General features: G+C 45.1%; 1 protein-coding gene across 1 annotated transcript in view; it reads right to left on the minus strand.

The window, feature by feature from the left end:
- LOC138283052 (uromodulin-like) overlaps positions 1-26,237 on the minus strand; it is a 140,312-nt gene that overhangs the window by 23,451 nt on the left and 90,624 nt on the right. The window contains exon 12 of the mRNA XM_069221193.1: positions 7,988-8,147. Coding sequence (XP_069077294.1) covers positions 7,988-8,147 — 160 coding nt within the window. The remainder of the gene's footprint in view (positions 1-7,987; positions 8,148-26,237) is intronic.

A 26,237-nucleotide genomic window follows, 5' to 3' on the forward strand; every position in this document is an offset into this window, starting at 1 on the left:
CATTTCCTGATTTCCTATTGTGCCATGTGACAATACAAATATGCATCTGTAGGTTCCCCTCCTGACTAATGTCATAAAGGCTTCTTTGATAATGGGATACCCTAACGCTTAGGGATACCCAATAATGGGAAGGATTTAGTTGGAGCGCTTGAAACCTGGGTAAGTGAATGACATGCTCTCTGAACTCCAATTTGGTTTTCGCACTTGGTCTTGGGAAAGTAGAGCAGTGCTTTAGGTTATACCCTTTAGCAAACGAGTATAGATTGGCCAAGGAAGTAAAGGTGTATTTAGCTTTTATATATTTGAGTTGAGCATTTGACTCACTTAATAGATTTAAGCTCTGGAGTACTATGACAGAGCTTGGGGTAAAGGTGAACACTGTTAACTTCTTGAGAGAACTCCACCTAGAAGTTACTGCTAGCGTGAGGGTTGGCCCTGGGGGGGGGAGACAACTGAAGCCTCCAAACTTGCTAGAGGCATACACCTGGGCTGTGTTTTAACACCATTTATTTTTTCTTTATATGTTAAAGGCATAGAAGAGCAATTACTGGACGTAAATGTTGACTGTCCATGAGAAGGTAACTGTAGTGTTCCAGCATTGGTGTATGCCAATTATACAATCCTAATGGCTAGAACTGCGATTGACCTTCAGTGGCTGCTTGACGAATTCTGTGCTTTTATGGCTAATTAAGAAAAACCCACATAAGGGTCTTTGGAGTGAACAATAATCAATTTTGCACTGTCCCTACATTTCCATATCCTAGTATATTGTTTGTAGACACACTTTCCTGGGGCCCACTGAAAACTACCAGTACTACTGATCTAGCTAGAAATATAGAGGTGGTTTTCAACTCTGCAACTAGGCTAGATAACAAGCCCATCAGAGAGTTTCTAACAATATACAAGGAAAAATAAAGCACACATGCAAGTTATGAGGCTGGTGTCTGGAGACTAAGGCCCTCATTACGAGTCTGGCAGTCCTAGGGCCGCCAGACCACCACCAATGCAGAGATCTGGCCTGCACATTATGACCGCCTGCCTGCACTGCCACTTTTTCAATGCCCGGCGGCATCGCGATTAAGGGTGCGCTCGCTGACTGCTTTTACATGGCAGTTGCAATGCCATATAAAAGCTGGCAGAGACGGGGGCATGCACTTGGTATGGGTGGTGCAGGGGCCCACATGGCTAGCCCCGTCGCGCTTTTCACTGTTGATTATGAGCTGGTGTCAATGTTGTGGCCTGTTTCCAGCTGGGCCAGCGGTAAACTCGTACGAGGGCCACACTCGTGGTGATGGTCAGACCACTGCAGTCCAGGTGGTCTGACCACCACATTACAACCCTGGTGGTTGGACCCACCATGGGAACACCGTCAGGACAGGTGGACATCAGACAGAGTTGTACTCAGCCCCAGGGGCACTGAAATCAGCACAGCCGTGCTTATTACAACTCTGCTTTCTACCAACCGCCATGGAGAAGCTGGCAGAAAGCCAGTGGTGGGGCCACGAGAGTCCCTGCACTGCCCATGCCCAGGCCATGAGCACTGCATGCCCCACCCCGCCCAGCAATGTCAGAATGTGCACTGTCTGCTTTGCATTCCAAGGGTACTGTGGAGTACGGTATTGGCCTTGACTCCCTTAAGAGAGCTGAGACCAATATTATGGCACTGTTCCTGCCGGGAAGCCTGGTGGGTGCCTTGTAATACAATGCAGTCCACCAAGAACATTGTACACAAACAAATTTCCTTCCACCCAGCATTCCCCCAAGACTCCCAAAAAGAATGGTATCTCACTTGTGTGGGTAGGCCTAGTGCCTGCAACAGGAAATGCCCCAAAACACAACATGGACACATCACGTCCCAAAGAAAACAGATCTGTTTTTTGCAAAGTGTCTAGCGTGGATATGGTCCTCTAGCTCATCCAGCACCTAGGAAAACCTAGCAAACCTGGACATTTCTGAAAGCTAGACACGTAGGGGAACTCAGGATGGGGTGACTTGAGGGACTCTGTTACCCAGAATCCTTAGCAAACCTCAACATTTACAAAAAAAAAACACTTTTTCCTCATATTTGGGAGCTGTAAAATTCTGGAATCTGAAAGTAGCCACAAATTTCCTTCTACCGAGCATTCCCCCACGTCTCCCGATAAAAATGGTACCTCACTTTTGTGGGTAGGCCTATCGCCCGCCACAGAAAATGCCCCAAAACACTACGTGGACACATCAAAATTTTCAAATACTAAACTACCTGTTTTTGAGTGGGGGCACCTGGGTTTTTGGTCCTGGGCTCAGCAGCCTTCTAGGGAAACCTACCAGACCCAGACAATTCTGAAAACTAGACACCGAAGGGAATCCAGGGAGGTGTGACTTGCGTGGATCCCCAATGCTTTCTTACCCAGAATCCTCAGCAAAACTCAAATTTAGCTAAAAGAAATCACATTTTTCTCACATTTATGTGTGGGATCACTGCACTGGCACAAATTTCCTACTACCCAACGCTCCCCTTGGTCTCCCGATAAAAATGATACCTCACTTGTGTAGGTGGGCCAAGTGCATGTGACAGGAAAGAGCCAAAAACCTGTCAAAATTGAGGGGGAACCAAAGTAAGCCCAAAGGGGCAGTTTGAAAAAAACATTTTTAGGCTGACAAGTTGGGCAGAATTTTTATCGGTGTAGGTGCGATAATGCCGGGTTGTAGGAATCTTGTGAATTCCTGCTGATTCCAGAAGGTTCCATCACAAAAATGTGGGGAAAATTAGTGATTTCAAGTAAAGTTGGAGGTTGCAGGGTATTGTGGGTAAGAAACATGCATGTGAAGCACACCACCCTGGACTCAACTAGATGTTTAGTATTCAGATATGTCTATGTCTGGTAGATTTTTCTATATGGCAGCGCCCCAAAGTCCAAAAAGTGCAGTCCTCACCATTCCAAGTGGGACGATTTTGAGAGTTGGACAAGGTCTCATGGACCAAGCGTTAAAGAAAAACCCAAAATAATCAAATGTCCCCTTGCTTGCCATTGGGATAAGATTTTTTAGTGTGTGGGGGAGAGCTGAAAGACTGTTACCCCCTTCAGTTGGGGTAGGGGCATAACCATGCACATACTGGTTGGTAGCCACCACTCAACTATTTTTTTTAATTCCCTGGCATCCAGTAGCCTTGCTGCCCCCCGTGGAGTGGGTCTGGGGTAATTGCCCCATCTGCCCACCAGTGGGCAGAACAACTGTGTCCCCATTTATTTGGGGTGAGGGTATGGCCATACCTCCACCCTCTTTTAAAAATAAAATCTTCCCTGGTGGGCTTTCTGCCCTCGCTGGGGACAGATGGGCCTTACAAAAACAGGCCAATCTTCCCCCAAGGGGGGCAGAAATGGGCAACATTAATGTGACCCCATGGGGAGCGACCCTTGCCCATGGGACTGCCCCCCAAACTAAACACACACACACACACACCAATCCCTGCTGCCTAAGTGGTTTCAGCCCCCTGGGGGCAGAGTGGCCTAATAGAAATAGGCTGATCCGCCCCAAAGGGGGGCAGAATAGGTCTAAAACAATTTTTCCCCCGGGGAGCCACCCTTGCCTAAGGGGTCGCTCTCCATCTGTAAAAAAAGGAAAAATAATAAGAAATCCCTAGTGCTTAGTGGTGTCTGCCCCCCTTGGGGGAAGATCGGCCTAATTAAATAGGCCGATCTGCCCCCAAGAGGGGTACAAATGGCCTATTATAAATTTGCCCCCCAGAGAAGTGACTCCCCTTGCACGAAACTGAGATATCTAAGAACCATAAAAAAACCTCATAAAGTGTTTTTTTAAAATAGATGCTACAGGAAACCCAAAAAAGGAAAGTAAAAAGCATTAGTTTAATGCAAACCAAAAGGGATTACTAAAACAGAGTATGAAAACCAACCCGAAACTATAACCTAGTGAAAAACACTACTATTAATACAAATAAGGGCCTCATTACACGGCTGGCGGTCTTGAGACTACCAGCCTCGTGGTGACGGTCAGGATCGCCGCTGCTGTGGTGGTGGCCCGTGCTGTCAGACAACTAGGGTTCTGCTGTCTCCGCTGTGATCGGTGATCCCAACGAGTTGACGGCCGATGGAGGCTGCAATCAGCATGCAGCGCCACCCTACCGATTACGACCTTGTTCTCCGTCAGCCTTTTCATGTTTTACCACCTTGAAAAGGCTGTCGGAGAACAGGTGCAGGGGGCCAAAGGGGGCCCCACGCACTGCCCATGCACTTGGCATGGGCAGTGCAGGATTACCCTTGCCCAGCACCATTGCAATGTTGAGAAGGTACTGATGCGCACTGTAGGCAACAGAATTGCAGGTGGCTCGATTTCACAGACAGGTTTCTGCCATCCTGGTACTTGATCTGATCAAGTCCAGGAAGGCAGAACAAAGGATTTCCTTTGGGAGAGGGATGTTACACCCTCTCCCAATGGAAATAGGTGTTACAGGCTTGGGAAGGGTAGCCTCCCCCAACCTCTGGATTTGCTTTGAAGGGCACATTTGGTGCCCTCCTTGCATAAGACATTCTAGACTGGTTCAGGGACCCCCAGTCCCTGCCCTGGCGCAAAACAGGGCAAAGGAAAGGGGAGTGACCACTCCCTTGTCCATCACCACCCCATGGGTGGTGCCCAGAGCTCCTCCAGAGTGTTCCAGGGTTCTGTCATCTTGATTTCCAGATGGAAGGGCACTCTGGGAGCATCTGAGTAGCCAGGCCAGGCAGGTGACATCAGAGCCTTCTCCTGAAAAGTGGACACTCACTTCACTGACCATTCCCTCTCTCAGGGCTATTTAGGGTCTCTCTACTGGGTGCTTGTTAAGCTCGGATTGCAAGTCTCCAGAAAGAATCCTATGCATCCTCAACTTCAACTTCTGACCAAACAAACTGCATCTGGACCATCCAAGAACTCATCAAGCCTACAACAAAGAAGCAAGAAGCCTTCTGAAACATTGCATCTTCAGCTCCTGCCAGCAACTGCAACCGTTTCCCCGTCGTACATCCTCAGAGGACAGCCAGTCTTCAGCCCGCACAGGAAGAGCAAAGGAATCTCCGTTGGGGTTGAAGGAGTCATACCCCTGGTTCGGCAGGCAACCTCTGCAACAACAACCGGTGGCGTGGAACCCCTCTTCAGTGGAGCTGCGTGGATCTTGCAACATGGGTGGTAGACATAAGTGTTCCAGATGGTCCCCTTGTCCAGCTGTGCAAGTTTGGTGGCCTTCCCATTCCACGCAGTTACCCCTTGCACTGCATGTTTTGCAGCTAAAAAGGCTTAGTTGTATCCTTCCATGTAGTTTTCCATGCATCTTTGAACCTGAGCCCCCAGCACACGATACTGCGATGCACAGGTTCCTGAGTGATTTTTCGGCAGCGTAGGAGCCTCTTCTGTGTTGCTGCGTGGGCCTCTTTTGTAAATCCTTTGTCCCCATGCTGTGATACATCTTAGTGGGCTGCCTGGTCTGTTGTGGGCTCTCTAGAACGCGGAGAGCCCCCTTCAACTCCCCCACATGGGTGGGCCCAGGCAGCACCATTTTCTTCTAACCACGATACTTTTGTGTTCCATGTCTCATGGGGCGACTTCAGCGATGCACACCAGACTGCAATCATCCAACCGGCATGGGAGGTCAGCGGTACCAATCAGGAACCCCAAATCCGTCTTCTTGGGGACAATCCTGACTTTTCTTTCTACACCAGTGGTTCCTCTTTTGCACCCTCTTCCAGGTTAGCAGGGGCCCCTGTTGATCCTGGACTCTTCTATGCTTCTTGGACTTGATCCCCTTCTTCCACAGGTCCTCAGGTCCAGTAATCCACTGTTGGTGTCTTGCAGTCTCCTCTGGTTCTTGCACAATCCTGGTTGTCATTTTTGTGTGTCCTAGATAAAAGTTCCCTAACTTTACTCCTACCTTTCTGGGGTCTGGGGTTGGTTCTAGTACTTACCTTTGGGGTTTTCTAGTACTTCCATCTCCCCTCTACACACTAACCTTGCCTAGGTGGGAATGTGACTTTCCACTTTCTTAGTATAAGGTTTGTGTTCCCCCTAGGTCTATTGTGTTCTATGGTACTTGCATTGTTTTCTAATGGTTTTATGACTATTGCTGCATTTCACTGTATATAATAAGTGTTTTACTTACCTCCTAATGGAGTATATTCTCAAATGGTATATTTGGCATTTGTGTCACCTAAATAAATCCTTTATTGTTGTAACACTGAGTAGTTTCTTTCATGTGTGCAAGTGTTGTGTGACTACAGTGGTATTGCATGAGCTTTGCATGTCTCCTAGTTTGGCCTTGGCTGCTCATCCACTCTACCACTAGAGAGCCTGGCTTCTAGACACTGCCTTCTTTTCACTAATAAGGGATAACTAGACCTGGTATAAGGAGTAAGTACCTTTGGTACCCACTACAAACCAGACCAGCATTGTACACCACTGCAATCTGAAACATTTTATACAAGCAAAACAAACATTTTCTATACACAATCCACAGTCCATAGTCACACACAATTGTTAACTATAAAATAAATTAAAATGTAATCTAAAAAAACACTAAACAAAACTACAAACATGTATATTGATTTTACTGATTACATATATTTGTTTTACAATTTTTAGTTAATATGTTTTAAAAAAATATGTATTATCATTCCTAAAAGCCAAACCATAAAATAATCATAATTTACAATCTTAACATTAAATATACATAAAATTACATTTTAAACTTATAAAAAAGTAAAAATATTATTAGTGTGAAATGCTATAATTTTGAAACAACTTTTTGAATATTTGCATTGTGACACATCTTTTTTCACAAACATTATAACATGCTAAACTGTATATAACAGAAGTATGATTGTTTTATTTTTTTTAATAATCTGTATGTATTCGTAATTGTTTTATAATTTAAACATATTTTAATAATAAAATATATTTATATATTTAAATGTAATACCATTAGTATATATATTTTCATTTTTCATAAATGAAAATGTGATAATATAATTAATTTATAAAAAATAAATGTAAAAATGTTACATTATTAATTTGTATATCATTAAAATAATTAACATTGAATGTACTTCAAAATGTAAATTTTTTCAAACATTTGCCCATCCTAAGCCCTTAAAAACCCAATATTTTGCTGCTAAAAAACATGTTTAAATTCTTTACATCTACATTAATGCACCTAAAAGCAGACGATTCAGCAATTTCATAAATAGTATATGATCTTAGAAAACACAATCTAATAGATATATAGATTTAAATACACCACAATAAATTACATATTCATTAACATTAACAAACAATATTACATAGAACTATATTTTCTAAATCTAAAATTTTCACATCGATATTAAAAACAATACTTAAGAAAACTATTTTACCTGTGATATTCTGTTGATATTTTTTACATACTAATGTAGTGAATACAATATTTTTGTATCACAATATTTTTTCCCTGAACTTTTTTCTAAACACTCGGCCACAGTCTTCTTCCCTGATTTTGTCTTAAGGGATGCATACATCACATACATTTTCAATTCCAGGAAAGCTACTCCCTACAAGACAATTCCATCTGTACGACATGTGAGTGTTAGTTCAGGTGGTGGATTGCCTAACTCAGGAAGCAATCTAATTCCTTGTTGGGGTGAACCACCAAAGTCAATAAATAAACCTGAGCTCAGTTCTTGATATCCAAGGCACAGTGCTGACAGGCTTAACTTAGGGGCAATGTGTAAAGTGTTTACACAGTACCACAAAAGCAAAAAACCCATAACACAACACAATAAAAATGCCAAGCCCATTTGGAGAGATAGATAATAGTTGTGCCTCACTGCACCCCCACTCCTCACTGCATACACACCCTTAATTCCCTATGCTCACACCAGTAACTCATTATGACTGTGCTCACACCTGCTTTCAGCAGGACTCACACATCTGCTCCTTTAAAAAGTCATTACATTGTTTTACTGCATCAACCCTCATCACTTACCTGGCAGGTATTTGATGGTTTGATCTGGCACAGAGACACATCACATCTCAAATATACTTGAGACAGTTCTTTAAAGATGAAGGTCTCTATCTCAAACATGACTACCAGCGACTGGCCATTTTGAAGCACATGTACGTTCACATCCTGCGTCACTGCACAGCTGTGAAGAGAAGAGCATTGTGAAGCTAGATTACAATGGCTGCTTATAAATCACAACAACCCCTAAAGGATACGGACTCTCAATGTGTGCATCAGTTTACCATCCATATCATGCATTCACCACCAAAGAGCTTGTCAAGTAGTTTCTTGATCTAGAAGCTTATCATTTCGTTATAGCATATCAATCTGGTGTGAGAAATGTAGTTGCTGTTTATCATGCTTACCTCTCCAGGAGTTTGATACTGAGGACAGTAGCTTGTATGAAGATGTGGTTCAAATGTATCTACTGAAAGCATTGATGTGGAACACTGAGAAAACTTGTCTAGCTGAAGAAGAGACTTTAGTAAAAGTAATAAGGTTTGTCTTGAGGAGTGGCATAAAAAACACGCTTTAGAAAACAAATCCTTTTGGGGAAATCAGGATGAACTCCAGCTTTATGAGGTGCAATTCATTATAGGTGGGGCATTGATAGCAACAATGTTGAAATGTGTTGGCTTTTGGTCCCCCTGTCTTACTAAAGTGGAACTAAAAAAGTGGAGAGTCGATTTGTTTTATAAACAATCCTGAAGCAAGTAAGCTCATATGCATGTATCTAATAATGTATGTTAAAATCAAACAGATTCAGAAAAAGAATTACTTTTTTTGATCTTGACTTAGGGCCTCATTAAGAGTTTGGCAGTCTAACTGCCAGACCACAGCGGTGGGCGGCTGCCAAACGACTGCCATATTGGCGATGCTACTGACCACGTATTAGGAATTATACAGTCATGACCTCCAAAAGACTGCCAATATCCCAACACCTCCAGGACTCTGGAGGGCAGGAAAGAGGCCAGCCCAGCAACCAACCACCAAACCTATTACAAGTCGAAAATCTCCATGGCAGTCTTGCATTGGAGGTCTTCCAATGGTGGTGCGAACTATGGCTGTCAGTGGTCCCCACAGCAGTACACAACACCACATTGGACAATTTTGAAATAAACACAGCTGACACACAGTTACACACTCAACACACCTACCAACCATACTTTAAAACACACCCATCAACAGACCACAATCCTTTGCATCTTCCACACCAAACACAGAAGCTAGAGCAACATCAGAGCAAACCAGACCATAGATTAGGCACCCCACCATCTCTCACAAAGCACATATCACACATCCTCTGAACACCTCCAACACAGATATATGTATCCTATCACACTATGTACTCTCCCATTCCCCCTCATCACACAGCACCTACAAATTATTTTCTTTATCACTTCTTTACCACCACCATGTCACCACAAAAACATCTGCATTTCACATATTATGAGTTAAGAGTCATGGTGAACGAAATCATTAAATTAGAGCCACATATATTTGGAGTCCAAGTCCAGCACACCACTATCACTAGGAAGATGGAAATGTGCCAAATGATACTTGACAGAGTGAATTTTGTTCCCCGCACAAGGGACGACATCAGAAGAGATGGAATGACCTAAGGAGGAAGGTACATTCTATGTCCGCCAGGCACCATCTGGCGATCTACTTGTATGGTTGTGGTCCCCCACCTCCTACTTCACAGTTCACATCATGGGAGGAGAAGGTCTTGGACATTGTTCACCCTGAGGGCTTGACAGGGAGTCAAGTCTGATAAGTCACAGCAACAAAATGTTCCTTGCAAAATGGATTTGTATGCATGCTCACTGATCCACCTGTAGTGTAGCCATTTTTAATATAGCTTCATGCACGTTAGTTTAACATACTAGGCCGCTGTGCATTTTGCCCTAGATATATTTTATTCAGCTTTGCACTGTTATTTTACAATAACCAGTTTTACGGTCTTGTTTTAATTTCCTCTATCACACTGTTTAGCTTAGTTCAGCACTGTGTTCTCAAATAATGCATTCTTGATCGCCCTGTGCTTCAGTCAAGGCCACAGTCTGGTACATTGCTGGTAAACGTGGTAGAAGTTTAGTCTCCAGTATTTGTAGAAAATACACATCCTTACGTAGGGACATTTTCTTAGAACATCTGCCTGTTAGTTATAAAAACACTTCCTAGTCCTAGTATACGTCAAGAGGGAGATTTCAGCCAAGGACCGACAATTAGATGCTGAATACCCTGTTGCAGATGCTGATGCAGATTACAAGCCTTTGCTCAGGTATGCAGGTTTATGTCCTCCCGGGGAAACCTGAAAGGCAGGCATAGAGCTTCACATGCTGTACTCAAAATATAACTTAGAGAGAAAATAATCTAGCGGCACTATGATCGCCTTATTCTTGTGCTTCACTCTCATCGTTACTATTTTAATTTTACTGTGTTGTATAGTTCTGGTTATCGCAGCTCACGCTTTGCTATCCAAAGTGCAGTTGTTTCATTATAAGACCGTACTGTGTATGAGAGTGACCACGACTTCCCTGAGAAGTACACGATATGGCACCCCACGTTGGGTGCCATGTCGCGAAGGCTCTTATTATTCTAATGAGACTACAGGATTTTGAGCGGCAAGATCATCCACCGTGGGTCAGACTTAGTCCCCCACACTGTGAACGATCTTGCTGCTCAAAATCCAGTAGTCTCATTAGAATAATGAGAGCTGTAGTGTAGCCATGTTTAATATAGCTTCATGCACGTTAGTTTAACATACTAGGCCGCTGTGCACTTTGCCCTAGATATATTTTATTCAGCTTCACACTGTTATTTTACAATAACCAGTTTTACGGCCTTGTTTTAATTTTCTCTATCACACTGTTTAGCTTAGTTCAGCACTGTGTTCTCAAATAATGCATTCTTGATCGCCTGGGCTTCAGTCAAGGCTAAAGTCTGGTACATTGCCGGTAAACGTGGTAGAAGTTTAGTCTCCAGTATTCTTAGAAAATACACATCCTTACGTAGGGACATTTTCTTAGAACATATGCATGTTAGTTATAAAAACACTTCCTAGTCCTAGTATACGTCAAGATGGAGATTACAGCCAGGGACCGACAACTAGATGCTGAATGCCCCGTTGCAGATGCTGATGCAGATTACAGGCCTTTGCTCAGGTATGAGGGTTGATGTCCTCCCGGGGGAACCTGAAAGGCTGGCATAGAGCTTCACATGCTGTGCTTGAAATATAACTTAGAGAGAAAATAATCTAGCGGCACCATGATCGCCTTATTCTTGTGCTTCACTCTCATCGTTACTATTTTAATTTTACTGTGTTGTATAGTTCTGGTTATTGCAGCTCATGCTTTGCTATCCAAAGTGCAGTCGTTTTCTTAAACCAGTCTTTAAAACTTAAACTGCCTTTGTCATTTATATATGAGATCGTACTGTGTATGAGAGAACCGGTTGTGATCTGAGTGACCACGACTTCCCTGAGAAGTACTAATATGTCAGGCGCTCGGCTGCCCAATTGTCTATACCATTAGGGAGAGGTGAGGCACTGCTAGTTAGCCAGAGAAAAACTCGGATTAGAGTGACAAGTGTCATCCACCGTGGGTCAGACTTAGTCCCCCACACTGTGAACGATCTTGCCGCTCAAAATCCAGTAGTCTCATTAGAATAATGAGAGCCTACGCGACATGGCACCCCACATTGGGCGCCATGTCGCTTAGGCTCTCATCATTCTAATGAGACTACTGGATTTTGAGCGGCAAGATCATCCACAGTGGGTCAGACTTTGTCCCCCACACTGTGAATGATCTTGCCGCTCAAAATCCAGTAGTCTCATTAGAATAATGAGAGCCTACGCGACACACCTTTCCCCACCTTCAATGTCATACCACTCAACAGTCCAGTGTCCACCTGTCCATAAACCCATGTCTGGCCTCCTACATGCCACTCACACCCACCTGGGGGAACAAGATCTTTTTATAGCGAGTGAAGTACAGGAATTGACAGCACTACAACTCCCTGCAGGCACTGTTCACTATCACTAATACCAGAACAGAGTAACCTAATCCAAATCACTACCTTTGTCAACGCCATATTGAGGTGTAACCACCTGAGAGGATTTAAACTGTACAGTGTGTGGGTAGGACAGGCAAAGACAGCAATGCCATAGTCATGAGGCACGTGTAACGTCACTCTACTCATGCAATACTTTGTTCTCTGCTACTAGGACCATGCCACCTTTAAGTTGAGTGCAGTGGCGGCTCCAGTAGGCGGAGTATTGCCTCTAAGATATTTTTGGTACTGTGTCACCCAAATACACTAACTTTATTTTTGGTAACACTGAGTATTGCCTTTACTTGTGTATAAGTACTGTGTGACTATAAGTGTTATTGCAGGAGCTTTGCACGTCTCCTAGTTCAGCCTACGATGCTCTGCTATAGCTATCTCTATCAGCCTAAGCTGCTAGAACACTACTACATTTCACTAATAAAGGATAACTGGACCTGGTGTAAGGTGTAAGTACCCAAGGTACCCACTACAAACCACACCAGCCTCCTACAATATTGTGTTCTACATGTATGATGCACCCTATGCATTTTACACGCCCCACCAGTTGGAAAAGTCACCATCCGCCACTGGTTGAGAGCACATGTGAATATATACAACTAGCACACAATCAATACCTAATAGTGATTTTTCATCATTTGTGGGATGTACAATGTGAAGTTCATGTTATACAAATGAAGAATTCTTAAGATGGTAATGTAAGGAGGGCTATGTCACAGGCAGTGTCAGGCTAAGGATTACTAGCAACACGACACAAGTGTTCACTCACACCAAACATTTTATTTGCACCGTACAACCCACAGGCTGCTGATATGTCTGAACTGTCATTGCCAAGAATTAGTAAACATTGTTGCTTCTGGCTACTTCTCTCAAACTACCATCATCTTGGCCACAGAAGAAACAGCTGTGTTGGACCCAGTCCCATAGTATAGGCAAACAGAATTGTGTATGTTGTTACTAGCTTGACACTTACCAAAACAAGGTCCATTCAACTTAATATACTCCATGACACAGATAGAGGACAGTACAACATTCCCTAGTTGTAGGAGGCCGGCCTGTTTTGTGGTGGGTACCACAGGTACTTACACCTTATACTAGGTCCAGTTATCCCTTATTAGTGAAATGTAGTCAGTGTCTAGAAGCCAGGTTGTCTAGAGGTAGCTGTAGGCAGAACAACTGGGAGACATACAAAGCTCTTGCAATATCACTGCAGTCACACAGTACTTACACACAAGAAAGACAATACTCAGTAATACCAAAAATAAAGGTACTTTATTTTAGTAACACAAGGCAAATAATATCTTAGAGGGTATACTCCCTTAGGAGGTATTATACATAAAATATACACTATTAACCAAGTGCAAATAGTGAAAATCACCATAGGTTACAATGGGCAAAGGGGGAACACAAACCATATACTAAAATAGTCAAATGTGAATGTCTGTTTCCCACCTAGGCAAGAGTAGTGTGTAGAGGGGTGCTGGGAGTGTAAGAAAACACCAAGTAAAATAAAGTACCTATCCCAGAGCCTAGGAAAACAGGAAAAAATGTACAGCAAGTTTCCCCAGAAGACAGTAGAAGTCGTGGGAAAGAATTATGCAAAAACCAAGCAAGACTACAAGACACCAATGAACAATTCCTAGACCTGTAGATCTGCAGAGAGAGGAGACCAAGTCCAAGAACAGCTGAAGAGTCCAGGAGTAGCAGGAGCCCCTGCTAACCCGAATGTAGATGCAAAAGTGGATTCTCCGGTTAGAAGAAAAAGTCAGAAATGCACTAAAGAAGACAGCTGCAGGTTCCTGCTTGGTGCAGGAGATGTCCCACGTTGAATGGATGGATGCAGGCTGGTTTTCATCGTTGGATACCGCTAACAAGCCTTGGCTTAGGCAGAAGCACATTTGGCAGGAAAAGGTAATACCTGGACCCAGGAGGGACCTGGGAGTCTCAACTCAGACTGAGGAGACAGAGGGGGCTCTCCACACTTCAGAGAGCCCTCAGAAGGCCAAGCAGCACCCACAGGAGTCCCAGGACATGGGGACAAAGAGTTGCAAATCGTGGTCATTGCAGCACTACACAAAGGGATCCCACACCGCCAGAGAACAACTCAGTGAGCTGAGTATCAGAGGATAAAGTGCTGGCGACCTGGGCTATGCTGTGCATAAAGAAGCCTTAGGAGCTGCAAAACATGCGATGCACAGGGGTACTCTCTGGCTCGGGAGGCAAGCTCTTACTGCCTCCAAATTTGGACAGTGGGCTTTTGGACAGTCTGGGTCACTTCAGTCCACCACCTGTATTCCAGGATCCATGCTTGTTTTCAGGAGAGTGAACCCAGAGTACCTGTCATTGCTGCAGAGAGGTGACTGCTGAAGCAGGGAAGTGATTCGGTCACTCCACTGGAGATTACTTCAGTCCTTTGGTGCAAGATGAAGACAGGCAGTCCTTGGAGTATGCACAACCTCGAAACTGTTGAAGTTGCTGGCAGAAGCTGAAGTTACAGAGTTGCAGTAGCCTTCTTGGATACTTTGTTGCAGTTGTAGAGTTCCTGGAGCAGTTCTGAAGTTAATACAATGGTAGAAGGTGAAGCAGAGGTTGCAGAGGATTCCTGCTGGAGTCTTGCAAAACCGAATCTGAGGAAACACCCAGACGAGAGACAAAAAATAACCCTGACAGGGGGATAGGTCACCTAACCAGGTAAGCACCTATTAGGAGTGGTCTCTGACATCACCTGCTAGCACTGGTCACTCAGATGCTTCCAGAGTTCCCTGACCATCCTGAAAACAAGATGGCAGAACACAGAGACACTCTGGAGGAGCTCTGTGCACCACCCCTGGGGTGGTGATGGACAGGGGAGTGGTCACTCCCCTTTCCTTTGTCCAGTTTTGCTCTAGAGCAGGACCTGGGGGTCCCTAAACTGGTGTAGACTGGATTATGCAAGGAGGGAACCATCTGTGCCCTTCAAAGCTACCACTCCCATGCCTGTAACACCTATTTCGAAAGGGAGAGGGCGCAACACCCTGTCCCAAAGGAAATGCTTTGTGCTGCCTTCCTAGGATTGAGGTGCTCAAGCCCTAGGAGGGCATACACCTGTCTGTGAGGTGGCAGCAGCTGGGGCTGCAGTGAAAACTGGTATGTCAATATGGGGGATCCATGGTGGAGCCTCCAGGGTGCATGGAAATGCCCCCCCTCAGTACCAGAATCAGATTGTGGGTACAATTCCAGCTGCTAGACACCTCACATGACCACATTAGGAGTTACCATTGTGAGGCTATATATATGTATTGACCTATATGTAGTGCACACTTATAATGGTGTATCCGCAAGTCTGGGAACATGGGCCTGGACAATGTGGGGGCACCTCTGTTAGTGCAGGAGTGCCCTCACACACACATACTATGCACCTAGCCTTCAGGGTCTGAAGGTTAGATATATATGTGACTTATAAGTGACCTGGTGCAGTGAAAATGGCTGTGAAATAGTGCTTACACTATTTCACTCAGGCTGCAATGGCAGTCCCGAAGAAGTGTTTGTATGAGGTCCTTATGGGTGGCAAAAGAAATGCTGCAACCCATAAGGATCTCCTGGAACCCCGATGCCCTGGGTACATAGGTACCACATACAAGGGACTTATAAGGAAGGTCCAGTATGCCAATTTAGAGTGGACAAATGGGTTACCAGTATGTAAGTACAAATTTGGAATCAGAGAGAGCATACGCACTGGAGTTCTGGTTAGCAGGACTCAATTGACGCAGCCAAGCATACTGACAAAGCAGTAAAACATACTGACATGTAGGCCACAAGCTATGAGCCCAAGCTCCTGACTAGCAGGATTCCAGTGAGACAGTAAAAAAACACTGACAAACCAGTCAAAAATGGGGGTAACCATGCTAGAAAGAGGCTAGTTTCTCACACTAGTCAGAGGCCCATTCTATTACAATGGTTAGGCATCTGGTGGCATGTTACATACCTATGTCAGCAATGAGGAACCACATCAACATCTAGATACAGGGCATACAAGATCATTATCAACACAATGTGAAGAGAGAATGGATGGATTGCACAGGATGACATCTTACAAGGCCATATGATTACACACATGAAACCACTGGACCAACATACCAGGGCAAACAGGTCTGTTCTGTAGCTTAGATAACTGCCCTTTGTCCAGGCAGCCTGAGCATGGAACCCACACAACCCAAATTTGTGACAAACAGTACCTGGATCAATTTCATGTCCTCCTCACATGTCAGACCAGCCATAGCCACCAGCCAATGACATAGCTCTGAAATGGTCAGAACACACTAATTGGAGACAAGGGGAACATAAGCAAACAGTCATAATACATCTATTCATATGAACAAACACATAAATATGACTGCTCTAGGGAAGTAATCTTCCCATTTTTATCCTAAAGGACACCTCTCAACTGAACTTCTTGGCCTCACTAGACCGTACTTAGGTCATTTCCTGTTATGGAAGTAGAGGTCTCACACACTTCATAGTGTCATGCTTCATCCTTGACTTCTACTCCCCTTTTCGGTAGGATCAGTGCCACCAGGGAGGACTCAACTGTCTAGCTTCCTTGGAGCAGAGGGGAGTTCTTGATAAATAATAACTGGATAAAAAGACCAGGATCCAGATTCGTAAAATACCTTGTGTTCACCCCTGTTATTTCCTCTATTAGATGGGGAGCACAGGTATTGTTAAAAAAACATAAGGAGAAACAACAAAAATAATGATTTGTGATACCCACTCAAGCCAACATGTTTCTGCCCATTTTATAAGCCCTTTCGGGTCTCGGGTTTTCATCAAGGTCCTACCTTGCTTTGGTATACATCTCTGTTAGGCACCCATAATTTGGGAGTCACTAGTTTCATGGTCCATGAGAGGGGCAACACCTTTTATAGTCACACCCTCTTCAAAGGAGCATCTGCTGCAAGTACCTATATGTTCCCCTCGTCACGCCGAACTGGACAGGTCCACAAAAACACACTACTTCGACATTGATGGAATCAAAGTTCTTCCTGTTGTGATAGACCTGTTCATTGCCATGCATTGGAACCAGGGCTACATAGGTTCCATTAATGGCTCCCACAACATGTGATATGTGTGCCAAACCACAGAACTCTTCTTTCACATAGGCAAAATCCTTATGTTGGGGAAAACAAATATAGATGTCCAGGTGTTTCAACATTGCTGAGAGAACATCCTTCAAAAGCAAAATGAACATAGGATAGGACATCCAAGCAGATAGGGCCACTGTGTTTTGTAAGGAAACTGTGGCCAGGAATTTCATCACTGACATGACTTGTACTATTGGTGGTGTGCTATTTGGATGACATATGGTTGGCATCAGATCTGGCTCCAACTGACAACAGAGATCCATGATTGTCTGCCTGTCCAGGCGGTAGATCTGTATGACATGTCTGTTCTGCATGGTCTGCAAGTCTGGTAATGCACAGTCCACAGTAGTGTGTCTGATCCTTCTCCTTCTAGGGTAATTTGATGGGTCAAAAAGAAAAAAAGGCAGTCACCTAATGTATTCATAGCAAGTTACATCTTACATGCCATGTATGAAAAGTGTCATATCATGTGAGTCACTGTAAACATGATGCACAATACACACCAGGGATGAAACATGCACATTAGTGAAACGTTAACGCCTTGCTTATCTACATGTGTGTACAAAACCTTTATCCAGTCAGCTACCTCACATCCAAATTACTCCATAAACTGCCTGTGATTCAATGCCCCAAAACATGGAATACACATGTGGGAGAGGGTGGTGAGTGTATCCTGAAAATATGTTGTCACATCTCCATGACCATAAGCCTACATTATAACAGAAACAGTTGACCTACATGACAGGACAAAGCCTGCACTCAATATTCGCAAGGACATCATTTTAATACTTGTGACAAATCACAATATATTGTGTAATTGCATTGCATACCTCTAAAATGGCGGCTTCCTGACCTATGACCGCCGGCTGAAGTCATCATGGCTGTAGGTGGATGCTACTATGGCAGACTATGCCATTGGATAACACTGCTGCCTGTGGCAGTCTTCGGACAATGGCAGTGTCTGCTGGCAGTGACAGTCGCGTACGTTGTGGATGTGGCCACTACTTATGTTATCTTTAGTCATTCTAGGCTTAAGACTAGTTTGTATGAATGTGTCTACAAGGCCTTATAGGTGCTCTCAGTGTTCATTTATGGTTGAGTCAATGGGCATGTAACTATGTCAAGTGACAGGTTTGTAGTCCTGAGACAATATGGTGAAGGTGCATTGAGTGTTGCCTGAACCAACTTGTGTTTGATGCACATGTCTAGTTGTAGGAAGGTAACCTCTTTCTAGCCTTGTTACCCCCACTTTTGGCCTGTTTGTGACTATGTCAGGCTGTTTTTACTGTCTCACTGGGATCCTGCTAGCCAGAACCCCAGTGCTCATAGTGAAAACCCCATTTGTCAGTGTGTTTTATATGTCTCACTGGGACCCTGCTAGCCAGGTCCCCAGTTCCCATAGGTTGTGGCCTGAATGTGTTCTCTGTGTGCTGCCTAACTGTGTCACTGAGGCTCTGCTAACCAGAACCTCGGTGCTTATGCTGTCTCTGATTTTAAAATTGTCACTGCAAGCTAGTGACCATTTTTACCAATTCTCATTGGCACACTGGAACACCCTTATAATTCCCTAGTATATGGTACCTAGGTACCCAGGTTATTGGGGTTCCAGGAGATCCCTATAGGCTGCAGCATTTCTTTTGCCACCCATAGGGAGCTCAGACAATTCTTACACAGGACTGCCACTGCAGCCCACGTGAAATAACGTCCATGTTATTTCACAGCCATTTTACCCTGCACTTAAGTAACTTATAAGTCAGCTATATGTGTAACCCTCACTTAGTGAAGGTTAGGTGCAAAGTTACTAAGTGTGAGGGCATCCTGGCACTAGCCAAGGTTCCCCCACATTGTTCAGGGCAATTTCCCTGGACTTTGTGAGTGCGGGGACACTATTACATGCGTGCACTACAGATAGGTCAATACCTATATGTAGCTTCATAATGGTAACTCAGAATACGGCCATGTAACATGTCTAAGATCATGGAATTGTCCCCCCATGCCAAATTTGGTATTGGGGTGCCAATCCCATGCATCCCCGGGGCTCCAGCATGGACCCCGGGTACTGCCAAACTAACTCTCTGGGGTTTTCACTGCAGCTACCGCTGCTGCCAACCCACAGACAGGCTTCTGCCCTCCTGCGGTCTGGGCAGCCCAGTCCCAGGAAGGGAGAGCAAAGGATTTCCTCCGATAGAGGGTGTTACACCCTCTCCCTTTGGAAATAGGTGTTAAGAGCTTGAGAGGAGTAGCCTCTCCTGGCATCTGGGAATGCTTTGAAGGGCACATATGGTGCCCTCCTTGCATAAACCAGTCTACACCGGTTCAGGGATCCCCCAGCCCCTGCTCTGGCACGAAACTGGACAAAGGAAAGGGGAGTGACCACTCCCCTGTCCATCACCACCCCAGGGGTGGTGCCCAGAGCTCCTCCAGTGTGGCACAGACCTCTGCCATCTTGAATGCAGAGGTGTGAGGGCACAATGGAGGCCTCTGAGTGGCCAGTGCCAGCAAGTGACATCAGAGACCCATCATGATAGGTACTTACCTGGTTAGGTGGCCAAGCCTCCTCTGAGGGCTATTTGGGGTCTCTCCTGTGGGTGTCTCGTCAGATAAGGAATGCAAGAGCTCACCAGAGTTCCTCTGCATCTCCCTCTTTGATTTCTGCCAAGGATCAACCTCTGACTGCTCCAGGACACCTGCAAAACCGCAACAAAGTAGCAAGATGACTATCAGCAACATTGTAGCACCTAATCCTGCCGGCTTTCTCAACTGTTTCCTGGGGGTGCATGCTCTGAGGGCTGTCTGCCTTCACCCTGCACTGGAAGCCAAGAAGAAGTCTCCTGTGGGGTGACGGAATCTTCCCCCTGCTAATGCAGGCACCAAACTTCTGCATCACCGGTCCTCTGGGTCTCTTCTCATCTTGACGAGTGTGGTCCCTGGAACACAGGAGCTGGATCCAAGTGACCCGACAGTCCAGTGGTCCTTCTGTCCAAATCTGTCCAATGCTAGACAGTAATCCTGTGTACTGCATGATCTGCAGCTGCTAGGGCTTCTGTGCACTTTTGCAACGAATCCTTCGTGCACAGCACAGCCCAGGTCCCCAGCACTCTGTCCTGCAGTGCTCAACTCGCTGAGTTGACCACCGGCTTCGTGGGACCCTCCTTTGTAGTGTTGAGATGACTGCCGTGCTCAGATTTCTTGAACCCTTGTTCAAGTGCTTCTGCGGGTGCTGCCTGCTTCTGCGTGGGCTTTCTGTGTTGCAGAGTGCACCTTCTGTCTCCTCCTCCAAGGGGGGACCACCTGGTCCGTCCTGGGCACGGGTAGCACTCATTTTCTTCAACTGCGTCCTTTGCAGCTAGCAAGGCTTGCTTGCGGTCTTTCTGCATGGAAACATCGCTACATCCTCCAGCACACCGTGGGACATCTTTTGTGTAAAGGAAAAGTTCCTGCCATCTTCTGTTGTTGCAGAATCTTCAGCTTCTTCCACCCGGAGGCAGCCCTTTTGCACCTTCATCTGGGGATTAGTGGGCTCCTGGCCCCCAGGACACTTTCGTGACTCTTAAACTTGGTCCCCTTCCCTTACAGGTCCTCAGGTCCAGGAACCCATCTTCAGTGCTTTGCTGTCTTTTCAGAATCTCCTATCACGTTAGTGTGTTTCTGCGGAAGTAGGGTAACTTTACTCCTACTTTTCAGGGTCTTGGGGTGGCGTATCTTGGACACCCTTAGTGTTTTCTTACACTCCCAGCGACCCTCTACACACTACACTAGGCCTGGGGCCCCTAAGTGGTTTGCATTCCACTTTCTTAATATATGGTTTGTGTTGCCCCTAGGCCTATTGCATCCTATTTTATTCTACAGTGTTTGCAATACTTTTCTAACTGTTTACTTACCTGATTTTGGTTTGTGTATTTTACTTACCTCCTAAGGGAGAGTATCATCTGAGATATTTTTGGCACATTGTCACTAACATAAAGTACCTTTATTTTTAGCAACCCTGAGTATTGTGATTCTTATGATATAGTGCTATATGATATAAGTGGTACAGTAGGAGCTTTGCATGTCTCCTAGTTCAGCCTAGGATGCTCTGCTATAGCTACCTCTATCAGCCTAAGCTGCTAGAATACTACTAATCTACTAATAAGGGAGAACTGGACCTGGCACAAGGTGTAGGTACCATCAGATACCCACTATAAGCCAGACCAGCCTCCTACACTAGGTGAGGTGTTATGACAGCCATCCCAGCATAATTCTGCCACAAGATGTCTGTAATGTGTAGTCACATGTGGTGCATTGACAGAAGGAGGGTTGAATGCATGTTGTATGTGTTGGTTGGCCACCATTTTAGATCTCTCTGTGTTTGCACAGTGATCTCTAGCCATATATGACCTTGTAGGACTGTGGTTCTGAAGCTAGGTAATGTCTCACTATGCCCATCCGCTCTGCACATAGGCAGCCAATATAAATTGGCTGTAGGCTACATAATGTACGGTGATGCCTGTGATGTTTTTGGGCATGGTGTATTGAGTAGGTATGCCTCCTAGAAGGGGACCTGTAGAGAAGGGGACCTGAGTATTCTCACTCACTCCATATCTGGGCATCCGGGCTCGTTGTAAATCCCATTTCCACCACACGTATGACACTGTGTCCACTCCCTGTATCCCTGGACAGCATGTGATGGTGCCAAATCATGCCTTACTGCCAATATGCAGCTTCCTGAGGCCATGTCCACTGATAACTATGGGAATTGCAATTAGGGCAGGGTCATAATCTGTGACTTATGTACTCATATAATCTCTGACAATGTGTGTCGCATAGCCATGACAGATCCATTGATCCCACAGCCCTGTTGTCTCTTTCATCCAGCTCTGATGTGTCCAGTGCAGGCGCAGGTTATTTTGGACATTGCATATATGCAGGCAGTGTGCTGTTGAGTTACATGCCATGCTATTTGACTCTGCGGTTATGGTTATAAAGCAGAACGTGTACAATGCAGTGCCCGGTTCCTCTTTCAGTACTATAGGTTTTGTGAACACACATGTGTGGATGTATGTACCTTAATGTTGATGTAACTAATAGATCACCACCACCAGAACTAGCAGGTGCCTGCATCTGTATCATAGATGGACAGGCTTGCCTCTTTGTGTGCTCAACATGTCACTCCCTTCAATGAAGGTTCAAGCACTGTGGTTCTGTATGTAGACCTGCTGTGACATGTCAGGACTGCATGCAACAGGTGACATTTAGAGGTGGCAGATGTTTTTGTGCACTGTTTACAGTGTGATTTACCTGTCAACTGCCACTTTGTGAGATGTGTTCTATTGTTTTCTTGGTCAATGCCATTTGATTAGCTCATGTCCCATTAAAGTTGTTGCTCTTCTACCTGGTCAGTGCAGGGCATGAGCTGGGGGATATGTATTGTGCACCCAAATAGGGAGTGCTTGCAGTCATATCTCTGAGTCCAATGCATTCTATGTGCCAAAGGTGGACAGGATGGTCAGGACAGGATGTCATTAACTAGGTGCACTGACATATATGTGAATCAGTCCTTTTGTATGGGTCTTGTGAACATAATATTTTGTCTTGTCATTTGCATCTAAGCAGGTCAACGCCCATCGGAAGAAGAGTTTTTCTAGTGCGGTCGCCAAGAAGGTACGGACCCTGGGATTCACAGCCGGTGGAGCGCCCACTGTCGGAAGAGGAGGGAGGACTGAGACACTGGTCCGGAAGAACACAGAGGCCCAGATAGGGATGTCCTTCCAAAAAGGACGGAGTGCCCGTCAGACAATGACCCCACTAATGTCCCAAATTTTGGCAGTGGCCGATTCACCTTGGATGGGCTTTTGAGGTCTGCACAGCAGTCATAAGGGGGTGAGTACATAGAAAACTCATGATTGAACCTTTCACACGTGATTGAGTGACAGACCGCTCCCCCTGACAATGTAGCATGTGTTATGTGTCACATATCTTCTGGGCTAAAATTGGTGTAGATGGGTCATGTGTTTTCAATTGGTGCTTCATTTGCAGCTGGGGACTAGGACTAAACTATGGTGTACCCTCAGTTGAAATGCCCAGCATGGAGGAGATGTGACTGTTTAATGTTCAGATATCCTGTTTTAACTGCCCTGGCGGTTGTTAGTTTCGACCAACAAATCACTCCTGACAAATGTTACAGTCCAAAGGTAAGTAGGATTTGGGTTACTGTCCTCTGTCATTGGCCTTGGGATATGTTTAGGTTGACATCATCAAACCAGGTGCACATTTTCTCCATTGTATATTAGATGCTGTTGTACAGTTGTCTACTACACCAACACTAAGATGCAAACATGGAAATGGGTGTGAGACATTGGTGGGGGATAACCAGGGCCTAGCAGGGCCATTCATGGGTGTATTCTGGAGACATGTCTTCATGAGGTTTGGGACCTGACTTCATTTTTGTTCTATGCAAACCCATATGTGGTGCACATCTGGGTGACCTTGCTACTACCTCTTCCTTGACTCATTTTTGAAAGGTGTGACTTGTGGAGATGTACATTGTTGAGGTGTGTCTATTGTGACAGGGATGTTTCCATGTCACCTAATCCTAATCCTGATATGGCATGTTTTAACCAGTGTTGACTGCCTTTCCTTACCAACATCACTTATTGTAGAGACATAATATTGGTGCAAGTTAGTTGTGTGCACAGCCTTATGTGAGTGTAATTGGTAGGGTACCTTACGATGGTATCCAATTGATGGTTTCTGGTTCCATGGGGACATATGTAGGTTGACATTGTCAAACCAGGTGCAAGTTTTCTCCATTGTATTTTGGATGCTAGTGCCTCACAGCAGTCTGTGGTGCATGGCTGTCTGTCATACATGTGACATGACTTACATGTGGCACAAGTTTGAAGTGGAATGGTCACCTAGTTGGGTTATGGTTAGTGTGGTAGCTACACTTCATCCATGCTATTTTAGTTATCTGAGACCAAGATTAGCTCATGTGTTACCTTTGTGATTCCAGATGGCATGCATGGTTCTTTACTGGCACATAATGTTGGCACTTTGCTGGCACTTTATGCGGTTGGCCGCTTGACATGATGTTATATTTAGTCTCTCAAAGTTGTGATTGCTGTGTCATCATGTACATGTTATGACCTTACTTCACCTTCTTTTGGCAGTATCAGTGCTGGCAGGCTAAGGAGACGGGGCTGTGCCAAGTGGTGTCAATCTCTGTGGGTCAGATGGCCATTGTGAATGCCATCCAGGAACTGACAGACCATATCCAGCAAAGCAATGCATTCCTGGAGGGCATTCACAGTGCAATCTCTGGCCTACAGAGATAACTTTGGGCTCTGGCCTCCAAACTGACAACAGCCAGTCACCCTTTGTTTTCCGTCCCCCCTCCATCTTCCTTTCCCAGTCCAAATCTACCTCATCAGACAAGGCTAGCACACACAAACATAAGAACCACAAAACACATCACTGGCATGCACGCAAACCACATCCACCTGCAGACACAGCAACAAGCACAATTTTGCCTGACACTCCCTATCCCCAACATCATACACACAACATTTGGCACACGTACATACACCACATCACCAGTCACTTATCCAGCCACCACACCTATCATACCTGCAGACGTCTACCCCAGTCATCACATCCACAGTAATCACAACCACAGACACACCTACATGCATCACATTCACCATACCTACAGTCACCACCCCAGCAGGCACCCACCCACACACCACGGACTTACCCAGCACCTCCAGCCCCCCCAGACCCAAACAGTGGTGATCCAGACTACCACCACAAGTCTGGAAGACTAGCGACCAACCTTATGTTCCATTCACCCTCCTATCCACAATACCTATTCAAAGACACCCCTCAGAAATGTTCTGTGTCACTCACTTTTATTTTCATACAGATGCCAGATGTCTGGTCGTCCTTAAGTCAGAGCCAGCTGTCTACAAGATGTCAATGTGTAACTAATTTGGTGTCCCTGCACTGCCCACAATATATTTGTCGTCAGTGCAGGGCCCCCCCATAGCCATCAGCATTGGCTTTCCAAAAACCTTTCCATGGCAGTGAGACCACCAAGGAAAGTGGAGTCATAATCAGCAAGATGGCACTGAGGCTAGTGTCACCATGGCTGACCACAATTCCTACTGCAGTCAGAGAAGGCAGTCTTTTGGCAGTACGACTGCAGTAGTTGCAATGTGGCGGTCGGCCTGGAGTGCAGTGGTCTGACCGCCACTGTGAGGCTGGCTGTTTCAAGACCACTAACCTTGTAATCAAGCCCTATCTCTTTATAAACCCTCACTCTGTCAGTTGTCTCCCTCTCTCTATGGTATCTCATCAGTTTCTCTTTTCCTCCTCACCTATCTCATGATATCTCTCTAAACAAAGTCTTTCACAGCTGTCTCTCCCTTTTCACCCTCTCTCTGAATTGTCTTTTTCACTTGTCTCTCAAACCTGACTCCTTAGTACTTCTCCCACCTTTCACACACTGCTCACTCCTTCAACCATCTCTTGCCCCTTTTCACTTCTCTATATCATCTACCTTGCACCAGTCCCTTTGCCCACCCCTCTCTCATCTGTCTGTTTCCTCTCTATCACCTCTCTAGATTAATTCCCCCTGTTTCAGTGGTCTCTTTATGAAATATTTCTCACCTGTCTAGTCCCTATCCACTCAGTTGTTTCTATCCCCTCTCTGGCACCTGTACCCCCTATTTCTCTGTCTCTCTCTGAGCTCTCTCACACCGGTGTTTCTATGTCACCTTTCTTACAACTTCTTCTCTCATCTGTCTCCTAAATACCTCTTTTCCACCTGGTGCCCTCTCTGCAGTGTTTTATTTAGCCCTTTTCTCACACCGTTTGCTCTCTATATCTCTATTGCACCTTTCACATCTATATGACTGCCACATCTCTGTCAATCCCTCTGTATGTCAGCTGTCTTTTTTTAGTACTCTGTCTTAAAAGTCTTCCTTGTCTCTCTCTCTTTCTTTCACACACCTGTCTGTCTCTACCTCTCCTACATATAGCTGTTTGTCTCTAATTTATCTTTGTCA

This window comes from Pleurodeles waltl, chromosome 2_2, assembly GCF_031143425.1.
Source record: "Pleurodeles waltl isolate 20211129_DDA chromosome 2_2, aPleWal1.hap1.20221129, whole genome shotgun sequence".
NCBI classification, from domain to species: domain Eukaryota; kingdom Metazoa; phylum Chordata; class Amphibia; order Caudata; family Salamandridae; genus Pleurodeles; species Pleurodeles waltl.